The sequence below is a fragment of the Anas acuta genome, chromosome 5 (genome assembly GCF_963932015.1).
Source record: "Anas acuta chromosome 5, bAnaAcu1.1, whole genome shotgun sequence".
Classification (NCBI taxonomy): domain Eukaryota; kingdom Metazoa; phylum Chordata; class Aves; order Anseriformes; family Anatidae; genus Anas; species Anas acuta.
The window spans coordinates 57,969,965-57,989,664 of record NC_088983.1 but is presented as its reverse complement, the minus strand read 5'-3'; the positions used below and the strand labels follow the sequence as shown (position 1 = coordinate 57,989,664).

Sequence of the window (19,700 nt, the reverse complement as noted above, 5' to 3'; positions counted from 1 at the left end):
AAGCCGGGACGCTGCTGATGCCGCTCGTCATGGTGGTGTGGCCCTGCTGAGGGGCTTTTCCCCAGGGTGTGGGCATGAGGCTGGCGTGCAGCCCCTCGGTGTGCCCGACAGCCGGGCTGGATCCTGGCGGCTCGCTGCGGGCCTGGTGCAGAAGGGCAGGGGAGCTGCGTGCAGCCATGCGGCTCCGGCTGCCTCGTCAGACAGCAGCAGCAGCACAAGCACACAATGCAGCCCTCCAGTGTGCTCTGAACAGTACCTGGAACCTATTTGCATCCTCTTTCTTCTTCCAGAGCCGTGTTACCTGCTGAGGCGAAACCTGCTGCAATGTATTGCTAAGTGTAACATGGCTGTTGCCAAGGGTCTCCCCCTTTCACCACTGGAATCAATGGGAGTTTTGCTACTGATTTCAATAGGAACGAGGCATTTCTGTGCATTGGGTTAAGAAGTATTGCATAATAACACCTTATACTTTATTTATAAGCCCCTCCTAAGGCATTGCACAAATTATAGTCACACAAGAATTGATGTGTGAGCGCTGTCTTAATAACACCGTATTTCGCATCTCAAATATTGTGTTCTAGATACAATATTTACATTTACAAGTGAAAAGGCTGCTAACCTACCAGTTATTGTTCCGAGCAGACAGATGATGAGCCGTACACGCTGATGGCGAAGCAGACACGCGTGTGGTGGCACCCGTGGCAGGACTGCCTCGCTCCGTGCAGGTCCCGGTTTGGTTTTCAGCACCAGCAGCACGTGCTTGCTGCAGGAGGCACAGAGCTGCTCTTGGACCCAGTCTGTAACGCCTAGCAAACAGCTGAGAGGGCCCACACCCCTTTTTTTTTCCCTTTTCCCCTGGGATTCTCTGTATTAAATAAGCAAAATGTCCCCATAGCCTGGTTTACTGGGGACAGACTGAAAAAGAATTTATCTTCTGGGACAAGACTGTCATTGCGAAGATGAACCTGGGACTGGTAACACACATCCCCTGCCCCACGTTTTTAGCCATTAGTAGTTCTATTTCATTCCCTTTCTGTGTCCATAGGTTTCTGGCCTTTATTCCTTTTCTCCTCTTTTTGGCTGATTTCTTAGGTATTACTGGCTAAAACACATTACTTCATTTTCTGATTTTTTTTTCTGATGAGGCTCTTCTGCTCCAGAAGTAGTGTAGCACCTTCTTTTGAAGTAATTTTCCCTGAGAAGGAACCTGTTAACTAACTGAGCTCCTCAGCCCTGTCTCTAACCAAAATTTGGTCGGCAGCGTGCATTCGGTCCCGCTGGGCCAAGCCTCCACGTGTCTGGCTGCTGCCAGGAGCAGTGGCTGGGGCCGAGGCGTGCAGGGAGCCTGGAGCCCCAGCCCTGCCCCGCGTGGGAGAGGTGTGGGAGATGTTCCTCCTCTTCAGCGGGGAGGAAGAAAGCACAGAGCACAGCTCACGTTACATTCCTGCTGGAGAGTGGCGCTGGGTGTCTCTCACGTGTGTCCTCTGCTTTAGTGGTGCTTCAGGGAAATAGCAGGGGATGGAGCAACCCGCACCGCACGCATGGGGTAACAAGTTGGTTTCAGTGTGCAGGTAGAATTGCAGAAGGACTACACAGAGATGGTATTACAATTTGGACAGGAGCCAGGCTTACAACTTCCTTGCTTTAGAACAGATGTTAAATTGATCCCTTCCCTAATATTCGCTTAGAAGAACAAAAAAAAAAAAAAAAAAAAAAAAGCAAGCAATGTATTCTTAGTCAGCAGGCATTGCTCGGGATCGCTTGCTGTCCCCGGATGGTTTTCAGCAGTGATCACCTGGATGAGGAAGGAGTTTTCACTAGGGCCGTGGAAATGAGAACTTGGAGAAAGGAAACCATGGGACCAGTCTTTCCGTGCACACAGGTGAAGGGCGACGGATTTGCAGGAAATCTCCAGGTGCCAGAATCCTCGCTGTTTCTTTCAAAGACAGCCCTCTGAAGGGAAGTCCCTGTGAAACGTGCTTTCCCTGAAGTCCCATCACAAACCTTCAGCAGTGGTGCCAAGCCTGCTCAGCTGGGTTTTGCCTGCAGACAGCGACAGTTTCAGGGCCCTTGCTCCCTGAGGCGAGATCCCCCATGCTGGCCTGGCAAGGTGACCATGTTTTCAGAGCAGAGGGGCACGGGGCTGCTCCCGCTGGGCCTGTGAGCCACCCAGGAGGCCTCCTGTTACCTCCAGGTGCCTGACAGGAGCTGTAAACTGCATGAAATCCTCCAGCAGAGGTTGCAATTGCCTCCAGGCACCTGACAGACCTCACGTACACTGCAGCAGCCACACGCTGTAAGGGCTGTGAATTGCGGTTCCCCCTCTCCGGGGACATACGAGCTTTTCCAGCTGCGCCGGAGGAGTTTGGAGATTCACAGATAAGCTCTTTGGTGTCAGCCCTCCGCCGCTGGATTTTGAGTAGTTTATGAACAGTTATTCCGCAGAAATTACAGATAGGGTACCGGGATTATGACTCACATGGAGCTGCACGCAGCCGATAAACATCTCCAGGTCATTACAGTGCAGACGTTCATTTATGACAAGTGAAGAAAAAACTTTCTGTTTCCCTGTAACTGTTTATTTTTTACCCTGTAAGTTTTTCTCTGCAAACTTGGCTTCACATCCAGATTCTGCAGTCTGCAGCTTTGTGATTCAAATACTGCAGGGGAGGGCTTATTTATTTTTAAAACCCCCTCTGTCAGATTGGATTAAATAAAAAATCAGTCATTTAAATTTCATATTTTTTTGCTTTTAAAGAAGCAAGTTGTCCACTTTGATTTTTTCTGAATTCAAGTCAACACTACCCCTTTGCTAACTGTGTGTTCAAGCCCTGAAATCCTTCCTTAAACCAAGCTTCTGTTGGGCCTGACGAGTTTCTGATTCGTGATTCAGCTGCTCTGCATCAGCTGGTGTTGATGTACACCTGTCTGGGCAAGGAGACATCTAAAGCTCCACAGGCTCTGGTACAGGCCAGGACTGCAGAACGGACCTGCCCGTCTGCTCCCTTACACAGATTCCTCCACTCTGTTTATCCACTGCAGTCTCCACCATGCATTAATCACGCCTGCCTACCATGCTACCTGTTCTTGCATCCTCCTTCCCAGCGTTGTGTTGGGCTAAAGTTTTATCTGCTGCTTTGAAGCCGACATATTTACGGTGCGGTGCATCCGAGGCTCTGTATCAGTGACCCTTTGCTGGGGAAGGCTCCGTCTCCTCCACCATTTGGTTCTCCTCTGCCTCCAAGAGTGCAGTGGCAAAGGACGGCTCATTTGCTTTGCAGTGGTACAAGTCCCATGGCAAGAATGATGCCCGGTCTGGCCCCCAACAAAATTCAAGCCAGAGCTTTTTCAGTTTGCTCTGAGTCCAAAAAAAAAAAAAAAAAAAAAAAAGTAGATGAAACTGCACTGACCTCAGCCTGTGTCTAGACTTTTTAAGGGAATACCTGATGCCTTCAATGCTGAGAGCATTCTGAGTGTAGAAAATCAAACTGTGCCAGATCAAACCTACCAGCTTGCTCATCTAAATCATCACTGACTTCCTGGGCAGAATTTTTAGGTTAAATGCTACAGCATCAGAATATCCATTTGCAAAAAAAAAAAAAAAAAAAAGTATAAAAGCTCAAAAGATGTCTTCATTTTGATATGAACAGCAGGTCTGAAAATTAGTTCAATATGCCTAATAACTTTCAAAACTGTTTCAAAGCAGAGTTTAAGTAAGCAGCCAAGTTTTCAGCAGATGCTCTGGGATGCTTGATGCTCGACACTTCTGAAAATCTGTCTACCTACTCAGATGTGGAAATACAGATGTAGCCATCCGTGGTCTTAATGAACCATTTTTGGAAAAAGACTGAGCTTAGTGTTTTCTAGAAACTGAAAGTAATTACAGTGGGATTTCTCCCCCCCTCATTCGTGTTGCCTTTTTGTCTTAAGATGAAGAGGATTCACTTTCATTCTTTTTCTACACCGGCCCATTTATTATTGAATAAGCACCATCATGTGTTCAGTGTGATTAAAAAAGAAATGCAGGCCCTGCACTCAGGTAGCTTACAACAGAAAATAACCCCCCCGAAGAGAAGTAATGGGGGACAGTGCTTGCTTCTGCCACCTCTTTCATCACCATCTTTCCCATTCTTTGTGTGCTCTGTAGTTACGGACAGTATTTCTCGAGCACAGGCAAAAGAAGAACATTTTACTAAATTTCTAACATTCAGTCCTGGAGAAATAGTGGTTTAACGTGTGTGTGTAATATTTATAATACATATGTATTTTTAAAGGGATGTGTTACAACCTTGTGGTTTCAGACAGACTTGATTAACAGCCCACTTTCCGATATTGCTATTGGATAGGATTCCTGTAAACGAGACTTTTCCACTTTCCAAAAGCTCTTTTTTTTTTTTTTTATAAAAAAAGCACTTTTCCAAAAGCTGTACTTGGAACAACATCACCACTTTTTATCAAAGATGAAACCAGTGGCGTACCACCATCTGTATCAAATCTGAAGTAGGTGAATGCCCATTTTCAGATGCTTGTAGCTACTGTTACAGAAAACTGAATTCAGCTGCAGCCTTGAAATTGCTTTTGTAATTTCTTTACAAACATAGCAAAAGACTTAATCTACCACAATATTCTTCTCATATTCCAAATGCTTATATTTTGAAAACCTTAACACAACAGAAAATACATAAAGCATTCTTATCTGACATATTAAAGACACAATGTTTTAAATTTCATTACTGCTTTCTTGACTGTGTGTCACAACTATGTAAAGCTCAGGCGCCAGCTCTGCATTGGGAGCATTGTCACTGCAATGAATCCATTCTTTCTCTGTTGAGTTTGGCGGTTTCAGTTTGCAACCTGTTAAAAAATAGGAAGTTGTGCCTAAAGTATGACAACAAACAAAAAAAACCTTGCACCAAAATCTCTGCAGAGAAGAGCCCTCTGAACACAAGAGGGGCTGCACACATTTTCCATCCAGCAAGGGGCTCTGAGGAAGCTGGTAGCACACTGCAACAGCCCGTCAAAAGAGGCCACATCCTTTCTTCGATTACCCGAGCTGCACTCCTTAGTTAAATATTTGTCTTCAAGCCAAGCGAAGAAAGAACAGAAGGATTTTTTATTTTATTTATTTTTTGTGTGTGTGTGTACAGGAGCTTGACAGCCGCAGGGTGGCTTGGGGAAATCTGTCAGAAAATCACCACTTCTACTGCTTCCCAAGCCAAAATGAGAGCCAGGGGTCTTCTGGTGCAAGAAACAAAACCTGCACCTTACGTACACCGCGTAGCACGTATGTGGCATCATTTCACTTCTCCGTTTATGGATTAGCCAAGTCACTGTCATATGTTGTTGTAACTGATACAATATTTTGGAAGAAAAGAAGAGAAATTTTGCTACATGTTTTTGCCTTAGGTAAACAACACGGCGCATCTGTATACTGTGACACATTTCACAAAGCATGGTTAGTGAATCAGAAAAAAAAAAAAATCCAGATTTGCAGAAGGAGTTCCCTTTATTACTCAAAATATTTGTCATCAGTAATATTAACCTATGGAAGTTTCTGAAATTCAAGTCTTATAAATGCACAGGAATTGCACACGTGTGTGTGATACCCACACTACTTGCTAATCATTTTCAGTTAATAGGGTAGCTAGAAATCATCTGTGATTTTCATGATATTTTCTCTCCCATACGTTAGGTCAATGACCTATTTCTGTATGTTGGCAGCAATTTATGTGTCTTGTGACTTTGTATTTCACAAAGAAGTACTATGTTGTGTGTTATTTACATTAAAAAGACGAAATATGTAAAACTTTGCCTTTGTTAAAAATCACTCTATCCTAAGCGTTTAAATTATTTCATGCTTTCAAAAGGCACAATTAAGTATCTAATGAGAACTTCCATTCAATGTAACGCATAATGCAAAAAAGAGAAAAAATGTTTGAGACATCAATGATAATATTTTAAATATATTGGCATAGGAAAGAAGATGTCTTTTTGCTTTATTAAACTGACAGTTCAGTTCTGAAACTTTATTTTGAAAAGATTTAAAAAGGATTTGTGTCTTTAGAAATAAGAAATTTAACAGGCATATCTAAAAAATATAGAAGAGAAAACCTGATTGTTACTACTAATGAAATAGCTGATGACAAAATAGTAGTCTTTTTGATTTTGATCACAAAAAATAAACTGGTAGTGACAGGATATGATGGATAGATTTGACATCCTGGCAAATCACTGTCATTGATTCAATTATTCTAATTCAGAATAAAAGCTGTATACAGTATGTGTTTATGCTACAGTGGAGTTTTTTAAGTGATTGACATTCATCATATTAGTTAGACAGTTTTAAAAGCTATGTCTTTGTTTTACACAGCGTTGTCAAGAAAAAATAAAGTAGAACCTGTATTGCATAAAAAAAAGCAAACCACTTAACCAACTCTTGGTTCCCAACCCATCAAAATAAGTTAACATTACTGCATCATATTAACATGTTCTCTGAAGAGTCAATTTCACTCCAGCCATGTAATATACTATTAGAAAGACGAAATTTTGAAACTGTAATGCAATCTTACAGTTGGATGGCTTGCAAGTTCGGCGGGGAAGAATATATTACCTTTCAAAATGGAAGGCAGCCTCAGAAGAAAGAATGAAAACCACTTTAATTTACAGGTCAGCATTGCTTTACCTTTCTTTTGTTTGATGATACTTACACAGAGATGAATACAAAATAGTGGTAAGTTCACAAGCAGTATATAGATAGATTTGACGGTACAGAAGCCTGAATTACTTCTATGTTCTGCCCTGTTTTAGACCAGCATGCTGTGATACTCTTCCCCAAGCTGAAATGCACTCTTCTGGTATTCTAGCATTAATGTAGCTGTCAGTTTGAATTTCAATCTTGAATTATGTCTGTTGACATAATTTCATAGTGCTGACTTCAATTGTTTAGGATTACTGTTTTGAACTACATAAGGAAATCAATTCTTTTTTCTACGTTTAGTAAATTTCATTCAAGTGCATTTTAATACATGTATTAACCCATGAGGCAAACTAATCACCTATAATATATTTTGATAAAAAAAAAAAAAACACACAAAAAACAACAACAAAAAAACCCACCAACATTCTCAACTACTGGCATATCAGAATAAAAACTACCTCATGTATTTTATATTTATTATTATGTATTTTATAAAACACCTTAAGCATTTTCTGAAATTTAATACAGTATTTCGATTACAAAAACAAATGTTTTTAAGAAAAATAAATGTGTGTAATAAATGTGTAAACAGTTTGTTCTTGGAATAACATGTGACAATGAATAACTTTCATTAATTCATTTCAATAAACAGCCCAATTTATTCATACAAAATATTAAATGCATGCATACAAAAAAATCCATTGGGAAAAAAATCCCTTTATCTTTATTGTAAAAAAAAAAACACCTAGAATTGAAGGATTACAAATAATTTTCATATCTGAAGGAAAGGAAGAAACACTACATTTCCAAGAGGGCTGAACAATGTCAAGACCCAACATAACAGAAGATTTAACAAAAAGCAAAAACCGACCAAGCCCCAAATTAATACAATGAAACCAGAACGAAGAAAATAAGGCATCATATGATAATGTGTATTTTTAAAGACTGCTGGGGCAAATCATTAAGAAAAATATTTATATAAGTCATTATCACTCATAATTAGAGTGTCATATAAATCTGAGTGAAACTGCTAAGTAGAAATCACTAGAAGTCCAGGTGCTTCTTGCCGATGGCCATAGCACCACATCCTGAGCTCAGCAGTTTGGCGGATTCTGCCAGATCCTGTTTGCTTGAGCGGCTCACTGTGTCTGACAAGTCTGGAGGCAAGTGCAGGCGCTGTGGCAGGAGATTTTCAGGAGGGAGAGAGAGAGAGAGAGGCAGAGAGAAAAGAAAGAGAGAGAAAACAGAGAGAAAAAAAGAAAGATTGATGGCAGTAGAATTTATTTTCCGTAGCGTATTTCAAAATGTACTCTTCTTCCCAATTCAGTGATGTTACTCACACAAATAAGATCTACCCATATGTGCTTTTAGCTGGACCGAGAAATAGCTTTGTATGTTTTCATTGTGTACTTCAAGATACTGGATTCTGTAAATTGCAACATATTCTTCCCATGGAAATTTTCTAAACAAAACCCAGATTTGCTCAAGGTATTTAATTATATCTGCACAACTTTCCCTTGAAAACAAATGTTTTGCCTCTATATCACCAGCTACATTAAATCCTTGGATTTCTATGCCATGACAATGTACATATCATTTTATTTCACACACTTACGCGTACCTTGTGGTGGAGTTCGAAAATAAATGATACGATGGACAAAAGATACAGAGGGATCACCCGAACTGCAACACAATTCTGCCAAGTGTTTCATCTTCACATTCTACTGACAGCTTTCAATAAAAGCAAACAACGATAGCAGCTGCATTTCCATAAGGCAATCATATACGCTAAATAAACTTTGCCTTCCCCTCTGAGCTGTAGGGACATTACAGCCATTTTGCAGATGAGGAAACTGAGGCACGGGTTATGCCGTTGTCCACAAGCACGCAGTTCTTGCACAACAAACATTACAGTTTGGCTATGGCAAAAATACTACAACTCTCCCTCTGAGGATGCCTTGACACGAAAGGCGTGATATTATGATTTATCTTTTGTAAAGTAAGGCAAAATTAGCAGAAAACTGAGCCTTTAGTTTGATAATTACTGGCTGGCTTTTGGACACAGTGCAGTTCTGAGAGCCAGGCAGCTGAGACAGCTGAGCATCTTACAGTGCAATAATTTATGAAACTGCTATCATGGAAGAAGCGTATTTCTTGAAAGATTTAGTAGGCAGAGGCAACACTGCATGGCTTTCTGGAGGGAGCAGGATAACAGCAATGGCTGCAGAACTATCGGGCTGCGTAGACCATGCTTATTGTCTACTTTTGCTGTATTTGTGCTTTTGTCAGCACACAGCAATATACACAGCCACCCTTTATTCGATACCTTTGCAACTTTCACAGGATCCCCTCTCCCTCCAGGTAAGGATTCAATAGGAAAAGCACAGGAAAGCATCCCTATTTGCAGTGTGTTCAGCTCGCTGCTGGCTGTGTGGCCCACCGTTGAGGTGTGTGAAAAGCCCCCCTGTGGGTACCACTAGTGGGGCTCTTGCCTTTCAGCCGGTTGAATCGGAGTCCTGGCATGGCAAATTGCACCTACAGTTCCCCGCTCGCTCCTACAAAGGTCAGGCACAGCTGTGGACATTAACTGCAGTCCTCAAGGTCCCATTTCTACATGGAGTAAATCCAAAGAAGGGCACACGCCTGCTGTGGCGGCCTGCTGAGAAAGAGCCGAGGTACCACTGGGATTGCTTGGGGCACACGGGAGGAAAGCAGAGGGTGAGGAAAAGCCAGTGTTGAACGGCTTCTTGCCGAAAGCACAGGGGAGCACTCAGGAGATCTTTCCATCGCATTTCCCTCCCCAAAAAGTATTCAGCACTCTGCTAACAGGGTAGAGGGCACTTGGTGTGTGGGATGTGCAAGTGAACAGTCCTGCCTGCTCCCGCTCCCCGTGGCTGTCTCTGTCCTCACCAGGGAAGACGCAAGGGAAACACAGCATAATTTTCTTTGTTTTTCTTTTTTTTTTTCAGTTATTGACCTTTTTGACAAGTCTGCCACACAGATTTGGAATGAGGCGATTAAGAGCAAACAGCCCCGAGACTCAGCAAACTCGTTTCAGAACAAAACACAAAACCTTTGACATACTCGCAGCCTCTTATTCCATGCTGTGCTTGTCCACTAAAACGTATTAGAAACAGAAAACAAAGAAGATTTATAAATCCACAAAGACTCAGATGGGAAAAGTTAAAATGCAAGATGCTAAGGTTGGAGAGCGGGGCTGAGTTAAGCTTTTGCAGCTGTATTTGCCATGATACAGTGGTTAGCTGCACACACGTATGCTTTTTCTCCCATCTTATTCAGGGATGAGGATGCACACTGCTCATTTAGTGCCCAGCTATTCAGTATTTTTTTTCTTGTCATTGTTTACTCTGAACTTTTCTGACGTATTTATTGTACACCATTCAAACCTTGCTCCGAAGGCAGAATGGCTTTTCAATAGCACATGTCAGCATATAGCACTTGAATCCTCCACAAACACCAACTGTGCTGTTTTCCTAATATTCCTGTGGGATACGGCAGCAAAGTTACCTCCATTTCATGGGCAGGGAATCGAGGCACATAAAAAATATGGTAAAAGGCATGAGTTAATTTCAGAAACACAATCTGAGCCGTTTAGGACTTGCTCTCCCAGGATGTTTAGCATTGTGCAGCATTTCATGTGCTCAAATGGTAACTTCGGTTGCAGCTGCGAGTGCTCAGTATTTCTTCAGGAACCCCAAGGCAGGTCCTCAGAAAGGGGCAGACATGAAGCAAGGGTACAGAAATAAAAACGGTGGGTGGAAGAGACATACCAGACTCCAAGATCTCCTTCAATTTTCTTAATTACGAGACCATCCCTCTTGCAATCCTTGCCCTCTCTACAATCCCAGTTTTCAAATACTGAAATAAATTGCCAGATCTCCAGAAGTGTATCTCACTGCTTATGCCATTTGCATCCTCAGATCGGGTTTATTCTGAACAATACGCTACACCAAAGTCCCCTGAAAACAGCTGGATATTATCCTGCCATTGAGATCTGAATCACAGCACACACAAATACTGTATCTTAATAAAGCTTAAATAGGCAACCCAAAATTCCTTATATTTTCTGTGTGCAGCTTCAAAATATAAATAGGACTGCAAATATTAATCCTATTAAGTACTTTTACACCCTTAAAAAAAGAAATAGAAGCCTCAGAACACAAACAAACTGGAAATGGATCACGTGGCATTACACAGGCATCCAAAGGCTAAAGAGCAGGCCTTTATTTTTGGCACCACTACGGGCACTGCAGTGACTTGCACTCACACACTAAGTGAGAGCATGAATAGGCTGTGATCCTTGTTGAGCACCAGCATTACAGAACGATCAGACGTTTTCACAGATATTTGCTGACCACAGAGGAACAGTTGCATTTAAAGTCCCAGTTTAGGACAAAATGTTTTCTGGTGGACAGCCTTCTCTGTTATTTCAGAGGCTGTGACCCCCATCCCTTTCGATCTCTCTCTTAGCACTTTGCCTGATTTTGCTCACTTAGGCAATCCTAGTTGTCAGTGCCCAGGCTTTCCGTTCTGTAGCTGATCTTCAAGACAAAACATCCCTTGTCCAGGTATCTGCACCCCAGCCTCTGCTCCAGCCACTTTCAGCTTTCTGCTTCCAAGCCCCTCGTTTGCATTTCTGCCACTCCTGGCTTTTTCTTGCCTATTTCTGCCTATATTCCCTGCTCCTGTTCCTAATGCCTTGCTTCACATTCAGCTTCAGGCCACTCTTCCTTGCCTCAGCCTCTCATCCTCCTCATCTTCCTCATCCTTTTGTCCTTCTCCTCTTGTCCTCAATCTATCCCTGGCTCTTCCCTGCCCGGGGTAGGAAAGTTCCCAGCTGGAAAGTGGGAACATCCCCAGAAAAGGGCCAGGCTGCATGCCCCGAGTGTGCAGACACTGCATGGGACAGAAGAGGCAGATTATCACAAGACAGCAAAAAACACATCCTGGCATAACTGTTAAATATACAGCAATATACAGTAAATATACAAATATAGAAGCTGTCAGGTTGAAACTGAGCATCTTCAGAAGGACACTATAGAAAGGAGGAACAGGGACAAGCTCAGTTGTCATGATGCAGAACTGGCTGGCTCATGAAAGCAGCTCGCCTACTGCTACGGCAGAGCTAGGGCTGGGGCGCGATGCTCTCCTGGGCAGGTCACGAAGGCTTTGTGGTAATAGGCACAATTACACAGAACACAGCTAAGCACACAGCTCCAGGGCATGCATTATGAAAGGAAAACAGTTCAGACAAAACTTATTGCATACTTTGTCTCTGCTCCTCCCTCTGCCTGGAGAAAACTTCTAATGACTTTATTTGTTTTCAATGGGGGGAAAAAAAATGGTAAGAAGAGGAAGATAAGAACACGTCAGATGACAGGCCAGAAGGGATGCTGAGCGATCCTTCAGTCCGGTCCCAGTGCTGAGGACCAAACACAGCACTGATGATTCTCTGACATGGGTCTGCCGAGGAAGACAGGGCTGCAAAGACTCGCATCACGGCTGTGCTAGGAAGTTCCAGGGGGCTGGTGCACTTGGCTGGGGTGGGATTTTCTATTTTCATTTTTTAACCAACAAAAAATAGACAAAAATAGCAGCCAAAAGCACTAGCTTACAAAAATACTAGCAAGTTCTTTTTCCAGTGTAGCTGATTTTACCAAGGGAATTGTTTTACAGATTTATTGTGAAGAACAGTCTTTTTTTCTATTCCGTGTTAAGAGGATTGACCAGCAGAGTTTTCCTAGCAACCTCTGCTGCTGGTGATTATACCTCAGGTACACAATGCATAGGAACGGTGCGCAGGCTTTAACTGACAATAAAAGGGGTTGGAAATAAAGTAAAAATAATACAATTGAACCTAAGTGACCAATGACAGGTTAAACAAAAAGCTAGATACTAGAGATAATGTTAAATAACTGATTACTATCCAGCTACCCATGCACACTACACATATCCATCTGTAGAATATATTGGCACTGTGTTGCAGAAATAACTAGTGAAATCTCATATTGCCCCTATATGGTATAAACAACAATCAGCTGCTCAAATTATCTTTCATATTTTGATGAAAATATTTGTCTGTGAGAGGTACAGATTATTTTTATACTGACTAAAGTACTCAGAAATAATTGAGGTGGAAGACATTCAAGAAACAGCAACATTCCATAAAATTAATTGAGGGTTACTGAAATAACATATTGGGAATGTTTTAAGCAATTAAAAGTATAAAAACATTTGGTAACAATATGATAAGCAAATATACATATATTGGCAACAGTCTAAACCCAAGGTGATTCTCCCAAATCATTACTGTATTTTGGCATCTGTTGTAAGTGTAATACTTTAGCAAACGAATCAGTAATGACGTGAGCAATGCAAAATCATTGATCAAAAAAGAGGTAGGAGTTTGTTCTTAATTTTGGGAATACTAAAACAATTCCATCGAGGTTAACCTTGTGATTCTGCTAACAGTTACATGAAGCTTTTAACAACTGAGCCTTAACTTCCAAAACTGCAACTTAAAACAAAATATATATAAAAAATCGTCACCATTCTACTTCTTCGGATATCTGAGCAAAAAATTGCTTATTAGTCTGCCATGGCTAGAGCCCTGCCTTGGGGCAGGGAGGTGGGTTAATGACCTCTCTAGATCCCTTCCAGTTCCATTTGCTACAATTTTATGAAGACTGAAGTAACCAAAGCCTAAGGGATTTGGATCAGGGGGAAGAGGAGGGTGGGGAGAAGAATTTTAGGAATGCTGGGAAAACGAAAGATGCAGGCTCCTAGTTTATATCCTGCTTCTCTTTGAAGCAGAACTCTTGCCTTTCTATTAAGCCCACACAAGGGATATCGAGCATGGTTGGAGCTACAGCAGCTGATCTCCTGTTACTGCTGCTTACAATGCCACTTTGCCCCTGCATTATGCTTTATTTTTTACTTTTTTTTTTTTTTTTAACTGCCTCATTTATAATTGCTAGTAATTACTTCAATGATCACAGTACCTAGGCATTAAGCCTAGGTACTTAGCATTTAGGTACCTAGACTTAAGCATTTTTGTAGGTGCCATGAAAAAGGGGGATTAAGGAGAAATCTAGAGGAGGTTAGCAATGCAGCTTTACAAAGCCTCCTCTCAGAGGGAAGAACCTGGTTTCTTCCATGAAAATTATCAAAATGGCAAGTGGTTGTGGTGACCTGACTGGAAATAGATTTCTTGATAAAGAATAAGACAACAGAGGCAGGCTAGGGAGAAGGACATTCCATTTGGAAACGCAAATCTGCAACTTAAAATTTAAGAAAAGAGGGAGCCCAGTGGAGGGATGCCAAGTGTTGGCATAGCCATGGAGCTGTCTCTCTGCCTCTGCACTGAAGACGACGGTCCCAGACAGCTGAGTCTAGCTGCCTGTGTAAGGGCCAAAACAGTGCAAAACCCTTCAGCTGCACTCCAGCTCAGGTCCTTGCCACCTTCCTATGCTCTGGCTTTCTGCTCCCTGCTTTCTTAATGGGTCACCATCAAGCACTGAAACCGGTCTTTTCAGCAAAAACAAATTGCTGTCTTTGGGGTTAATATAAATAAAGAAGATGTGCAGGTATGAAATTAAATTTCTTCTATGAGAAGTGTTTCTTCATATACTTGACATAGTGGTGGCTATAAGTTTTGGCTTCTTTCCTTGTCAAGTTCACAAATTCAGAGACACCAGAGATGTGAATTATGATGAAATGATTTATGTTTTATGTGATATGTAGCCTAGCGGAGTGATGTATCACTTATGGCAATGTACCTTCATAACAACATTGCAATATCACTAAGAAAATCCATGAAGATCTTCTGGCTTAATAAACCTGGGAAATACTTCCTGTGGCAAAACAGTAAGCCCTTTGCCACTGAAGACATTGCAAGGCCTAGAAAAGTCATGTCAACCAGCCTTGCTCTCTTCTAGCAGAAATTACAAAATCATCCTGAAGTTTGGTTACAATTAATGTCTCACAATCTATATGCATTTTCATATTGTGATAAGAATGGTGCCAAATGATCCTCCCATAACTGCAATTAGGCCTTAGGCAAACTATTTTAAGACTCATTTATTAAGAATCTCAAATTCCTTTTCACATTACAATTTTTCTCAGTATTTCAACAAAAAGAGGACACAAAACAGCTGTAACTGTTTTTTCTGTATAATGGACATGAACTCAGTTTCATCTCATTCACAGACGCTATATTACCATTGTTAGATCACAGCAATGAAACATCATCTAAATCAATGATAAAAGACTTGGCTTTTCAAAAGAGCATTCTAAAATTTTCTATTTTTCAGGTAGCCGTGATTGACTTAGAGCTAATCACGACTGTATCAACCCATGTTAAAATAAGCACACCTACCATATGCATTTCCTATTTCTTTTTTTAAGTTGAAGCATAATCTGAACTGTCAAAATTAATTAGTGTTAACATCAGGTGATGAGAGAAAGCTTCCACTAAGAATAGCTGATAAATATACTTGTACCTACATATCCCTGTCTGCTTGCTAAAGGACACATTGCTAATATGAAAATAATTTTTAATATATAGCTAATAGTACTTACCATACTTCCACATAATTATAACACACTTTCTATCACTTACAGAATATAAAATAAAACAAGGGTAATTATGACGTTTAGCTCATTTGCAAGACAGTGATGTTCTGCTGTAAGTTTCCAACACTACAAAAAGATTATTTTAAAAGAGACTTCAAAGTATCCTGGTCAAATTAAGAACCATTAATAAATCCACTTCCTTTTCTGATAGATTTTGTGAAAGCCATTTCACAGTTCGTAGTACTGAATCTTAGTATGTGCCTCTTCAATGCAGCTTTCCAGTGTATCTAGTTTACAGAATTGATCTTATAATACTGAGATGATTAAATTCAAGCTGCGCTGATTTGCTGGGATACGCTGCATGGTACTGCTTCAGCTCTTTCTAGATTTCTAGAAAACTATGCCAAGTACTTTGAATCTCAATTCCTGTGTCTAGATTTAAAACTTGATTTCTTTAAACACTGGATTTTGCAGAGTGAAAATCTTCCAGAGATCACTTGTACCATTAAAATTCAGTTCTGTATATGTTTGTGTAAAATGAATCCCTAGGGGATTTAAGATGTCTGAAGAACTTCCATTACCGCATGAGCAGGCACTGGTGGGTTTTTCCATGTGCAGCATTAGTCATTACTTTTCAGCAACAGGAAATGAAGCAATGAACAATTGTTTGAACAGGCTCTTTCATTCCAAAAAAAACACCCTTCAAGATGTGTTGAAGATGACTTGTTATTTGTGAAGGGAAGAGAAGACTATCAGGAGATTTCCATTCTGCGATGCTTGGGAATGACAAATGTTGGTCTGGTGCTTAAAGCACACCTAGAAGTGACAGACCCGCTTTATATTATGACTGCAGTCTGCATGATGAAGAAGCTCACATTGTTATAAAGAAGGCTAGAATAATCAGCAATGGTTATAGGCACTCCACGTGCTACAGCTGTTCAACTGCTCATCTGATCCTGAACTCAAATACAACCAGAAATGTATGAAATACTTCCACAGTACCATAATACGTACTTGCCATGCTCTTATCAAGCACATGTTGAAAGACTGCCTCTGTCCTGAAGAATTTGCAGTCTGAATACACAAAGTGGATGAAGAGGAAGAGGTTAAAAATAAAATAACCAGGCAGAATGAAAAATATCATGATTTATAAGTATCATATTAATGTCAAAGCTTTTTTCTTCTTCTAACTTAAATAAATAAATATTATATTAGAAAGAATATCCTGCACAGAAAGACATTTGGAAGAGAACAGGCATAGGGGAAGAAATTAAGTGACAAAGGGCTGAAAAGAAGATGGATTGAAAAAAAGGAAACATGGGGGGCAGGAGGAGATACACTATCTAGACGTGTTATAGCTGAGATTGGACAATATTGTCTTCAAACTGAAGGGAAATGCTGCTCTGAATTCAAATGGTAGTTCACACGTCTGATAGTGGATATGCAAAGCAAGCAGAATAACACTGCTCCTGTAGGTCTGTTCTTTTTGCTGAACCCCTCCTCCCCGAGCTTATGTAAGAGGATTGTGGGACCCGTAATGCAAGGCTGAATAATTCTAGGGCTCTCGGGATAGTCCGGATGGACACTAATGTTCATGTCACATTCTCTTCCCTGATGGATTCATTCAACCTAATTGCAGCTGTCTACAAGTCAGCCATTCAGTCTAACCTATATTATATACTTAGGGTGAGATGAATCATTCTTGCAAGTGCTTGCCCATCTCTGCTGCTTATTCAGGAAACCTGGATGACGAGCTTAAACTAAATTTTTAGCTGGGAGAGTAAAAGGTCAAGGGGAGGAATTCAGTCCTACAACTATAGGAAACCTCACTGAGTCAGTGCCTCCGCTGCATCTCCTCTTTCTTTGAATGACATTGCAATGTGCCACAAAGTACGGATTTCGTATCAAACCCCAGATGGCTCACTGGAAGCATTCCAGAGTTGCTGGTGATGCCTGCGCCGCTCTACAAGAACTTGGGTCTCTCTACTGAAAAGCTTGAGAAGTGTTCAAGCTGTCCAACCAAGACTCTGTGTATGCAAACAAAAGCTGTGTGAGTGAGAAGCGGGGAGAAATAGCATTCACAGACAGAAGCATCTGTTCTGTGGAGGACCAACATATTGCAACGGTACTGGCAATATCAACAATTTCAGCCTAGCTGGAAAAGTAACCAAATATTTGAGTTCTCATCCAAAGCTATCTGTTAAAGTTCACTGTAATCTACCAAGCTTCTGGCTCCATTTAACAATTTTGTCACTTTTCAGCAAATTCATTAATACTTCCATTTAAAGAGTATCACTGTATCTGAGGGTGCGGAACAACACAAATAAACTCATAAAGTGTTCTGCCCCTTGATAAAATTTTCCAGACAGATTTCATCCAGATAGATCTTCAAGCTTTGCAGAAAGGTCCCAGACATGTAACTTGCCCTAACAAGGCTCCATTACAAATGAATTTCAACGCCCAAGTTACCAACTCAAAGAAGAAAGATAACAGAAATACCATCAGACTTCTGAATTGAACAGCTATTGCTAAAATACATATTGTCCAGAAGCTCCCATGTGATTCTGAGTATTCAGTCTCTACAGATTGCATGAAATCTAGGGTTTAATGAAGTGCTTTCCTGAGATTTCCTGAGAAAGTGGGAGCTGCTCGGAGCCCCTGGAGCAGCCCCCCTGAGGCCTGCCCTGCTGCCGCCTCAGCAGCCTCGTCTGCATCTTGGGTACGGTGCCAATGCTCATTTCCTCCCCCTTCCCTAAAAATACACCCGTTTCAAAAGTTACGTGTACAAACACAACCGGAATACGTAACTATACCTGCAAATGCACACTCGGTGCTCCTGACTGCGTATCAGCTGCTGGTACTGGCATAATGGCCAGTCTGCGCACCTACAAAACCTCCCCAAGGCACGCAGCACTGCCTCTGCTCAGGCAGGGTGAGCTGTACAGCTTTACGTTACACCACACAGTGTAAAACAACACACAACACGGCCAGGAAAGGCTCTGTTTCAAGAGAGCAGTGTCACAGGTTTGGCAAGTTTCTGGTTAGGAAGCAGTGGGGCAAAATGTACATGCTGGCTGGGGGGGCACTGCTGTTTTATACCGGGAACAGACCAATGCTCAGCAGTCTATTTACTTTTTTAGGTCAGCTAGAATTAGAAAATTTCCATTGCTAGGCAGCGCAGCACATCTGTGAAGCATTTCTGGGCATTCAGAAGTGAAGCACGCGCTGCCCAAAGGGAAGATTCATCGCAGGCTGTTGGCCAGCCCTCCGCTCCCTCCCTCTTCACCAACAGGAAATCGTCTTAGCTCCGTGCAGAAACATCTTACATGACCAGAACACAACAATTAGCACATTTGTAAAGCTTCGGGGATAGGAACAATTTAATAGCTTTCTGAAGCAGCTTAATTTTCTACAGCTTTTTTATTTATTTTTTATTTTTTTTTAATTTGCTTTTCATGCATAGACAAGTTCTCCTTTCCTATAGGTGTTTTCTCAGGCTCCCTGGCAGGAATACTATGTGCAGGAAAACACAAATTACTTAATCGCTTTAAAAGAGTGTTGGAGATGGAAAAGTGCTCTGTAAGTGCAAACTATCATTACGAATCCCTGTATTAAATAAATGTACTGCTGGTTTATGAAATCCTCCGCACTCATGAAGCCAGGCGGAAGACCAGTTTGTTTATGTTTGCAGCTTTTCACAAGCTACAAACTTCAGCTGGGCAATGGTAAATTCAACTGTCAGGTGCTCCGCAGGAAAGCAAAAAACAGGCGAGCAGAAAAAAAAAATCGACTATCATTGTCTTCTCACCCTAAAAACTGGTACTGATACAGGAAGCATGCTCAATTCCTGTAACTTCCACGTGACATCATGGCAATTAAATAATTCATATTTCAGTATCTCCTACTTTCAGTATCAATTCCCCATGACTTATGAGGGCTACAGTTTAAAGCTCCAGTTAACAAAGCCTTTTATAGTGTTTCTACCAAATAAACTTAGGCTTCAAAAGCCACTGAAGTGTAATTTAATATCCATGATGTTGGATCAACCTGTTTTGATGCAAAAACATCCTGTGACGGATTTTGACTCAGTGATTGATATTACTTACGCAAAATGGTAAAAAAAGCATCGGTGATCCAGTTGTCATGTTGACTACCCTTTGGCAAAGGGACGCGTTAAAGGAAGTTTAAGCCCAGAATGAGAAGTTGCCAGTGAAAGGTTAAAAGACAGGTCATGCTAATTCCTTTTTAAATGACTCTGTGTAAGACAGGAGAACACAGTGTAAACTCAGACAAATGTATTAAATGTGAATGATAGAAATCGGTATCACATTAAATGCCAGACTCCTGTGAATAATTGAGATTAAAATAAACATTACTGTTTTTTTTCTGGCAGCTGGGGGAGGGCTGA

At 41.3% G+C, this 19,700-nt stretch overlaps 1 protein-coding gene across 3 annotated transcripts in view; it reads right to left on the bottom strand.

Annotated features, from left to right (window-relative positions):
- The window catches only part of ELP4 (elongator acetyltransferase complex subunit 4), a 196,334-nt gene that overhangs the window by 51,419 nt on the left and 125,215 nt on the right, over nt 1–19,700 (bottom strand). Inside the window, exon 10 of one of the 3 annotated variants that reach the window (XM_068685038.1) lies at nt 6,642–7,873. The exons of the other annotated variants lie outside the window; for them this stretch is intronic. Coding sequence (XP_068541139.1) covers nt 7,742–7,873 — 132 coding nt within the window. The 3' untranslated portion in view covers nt 6,642–7,741. Of the gene's footprint in view, nt 1–6,641; nt 7,874–19,700 lie in introns of those variants that run through there. 3 annotated transcript variants of the gene reach the window in all.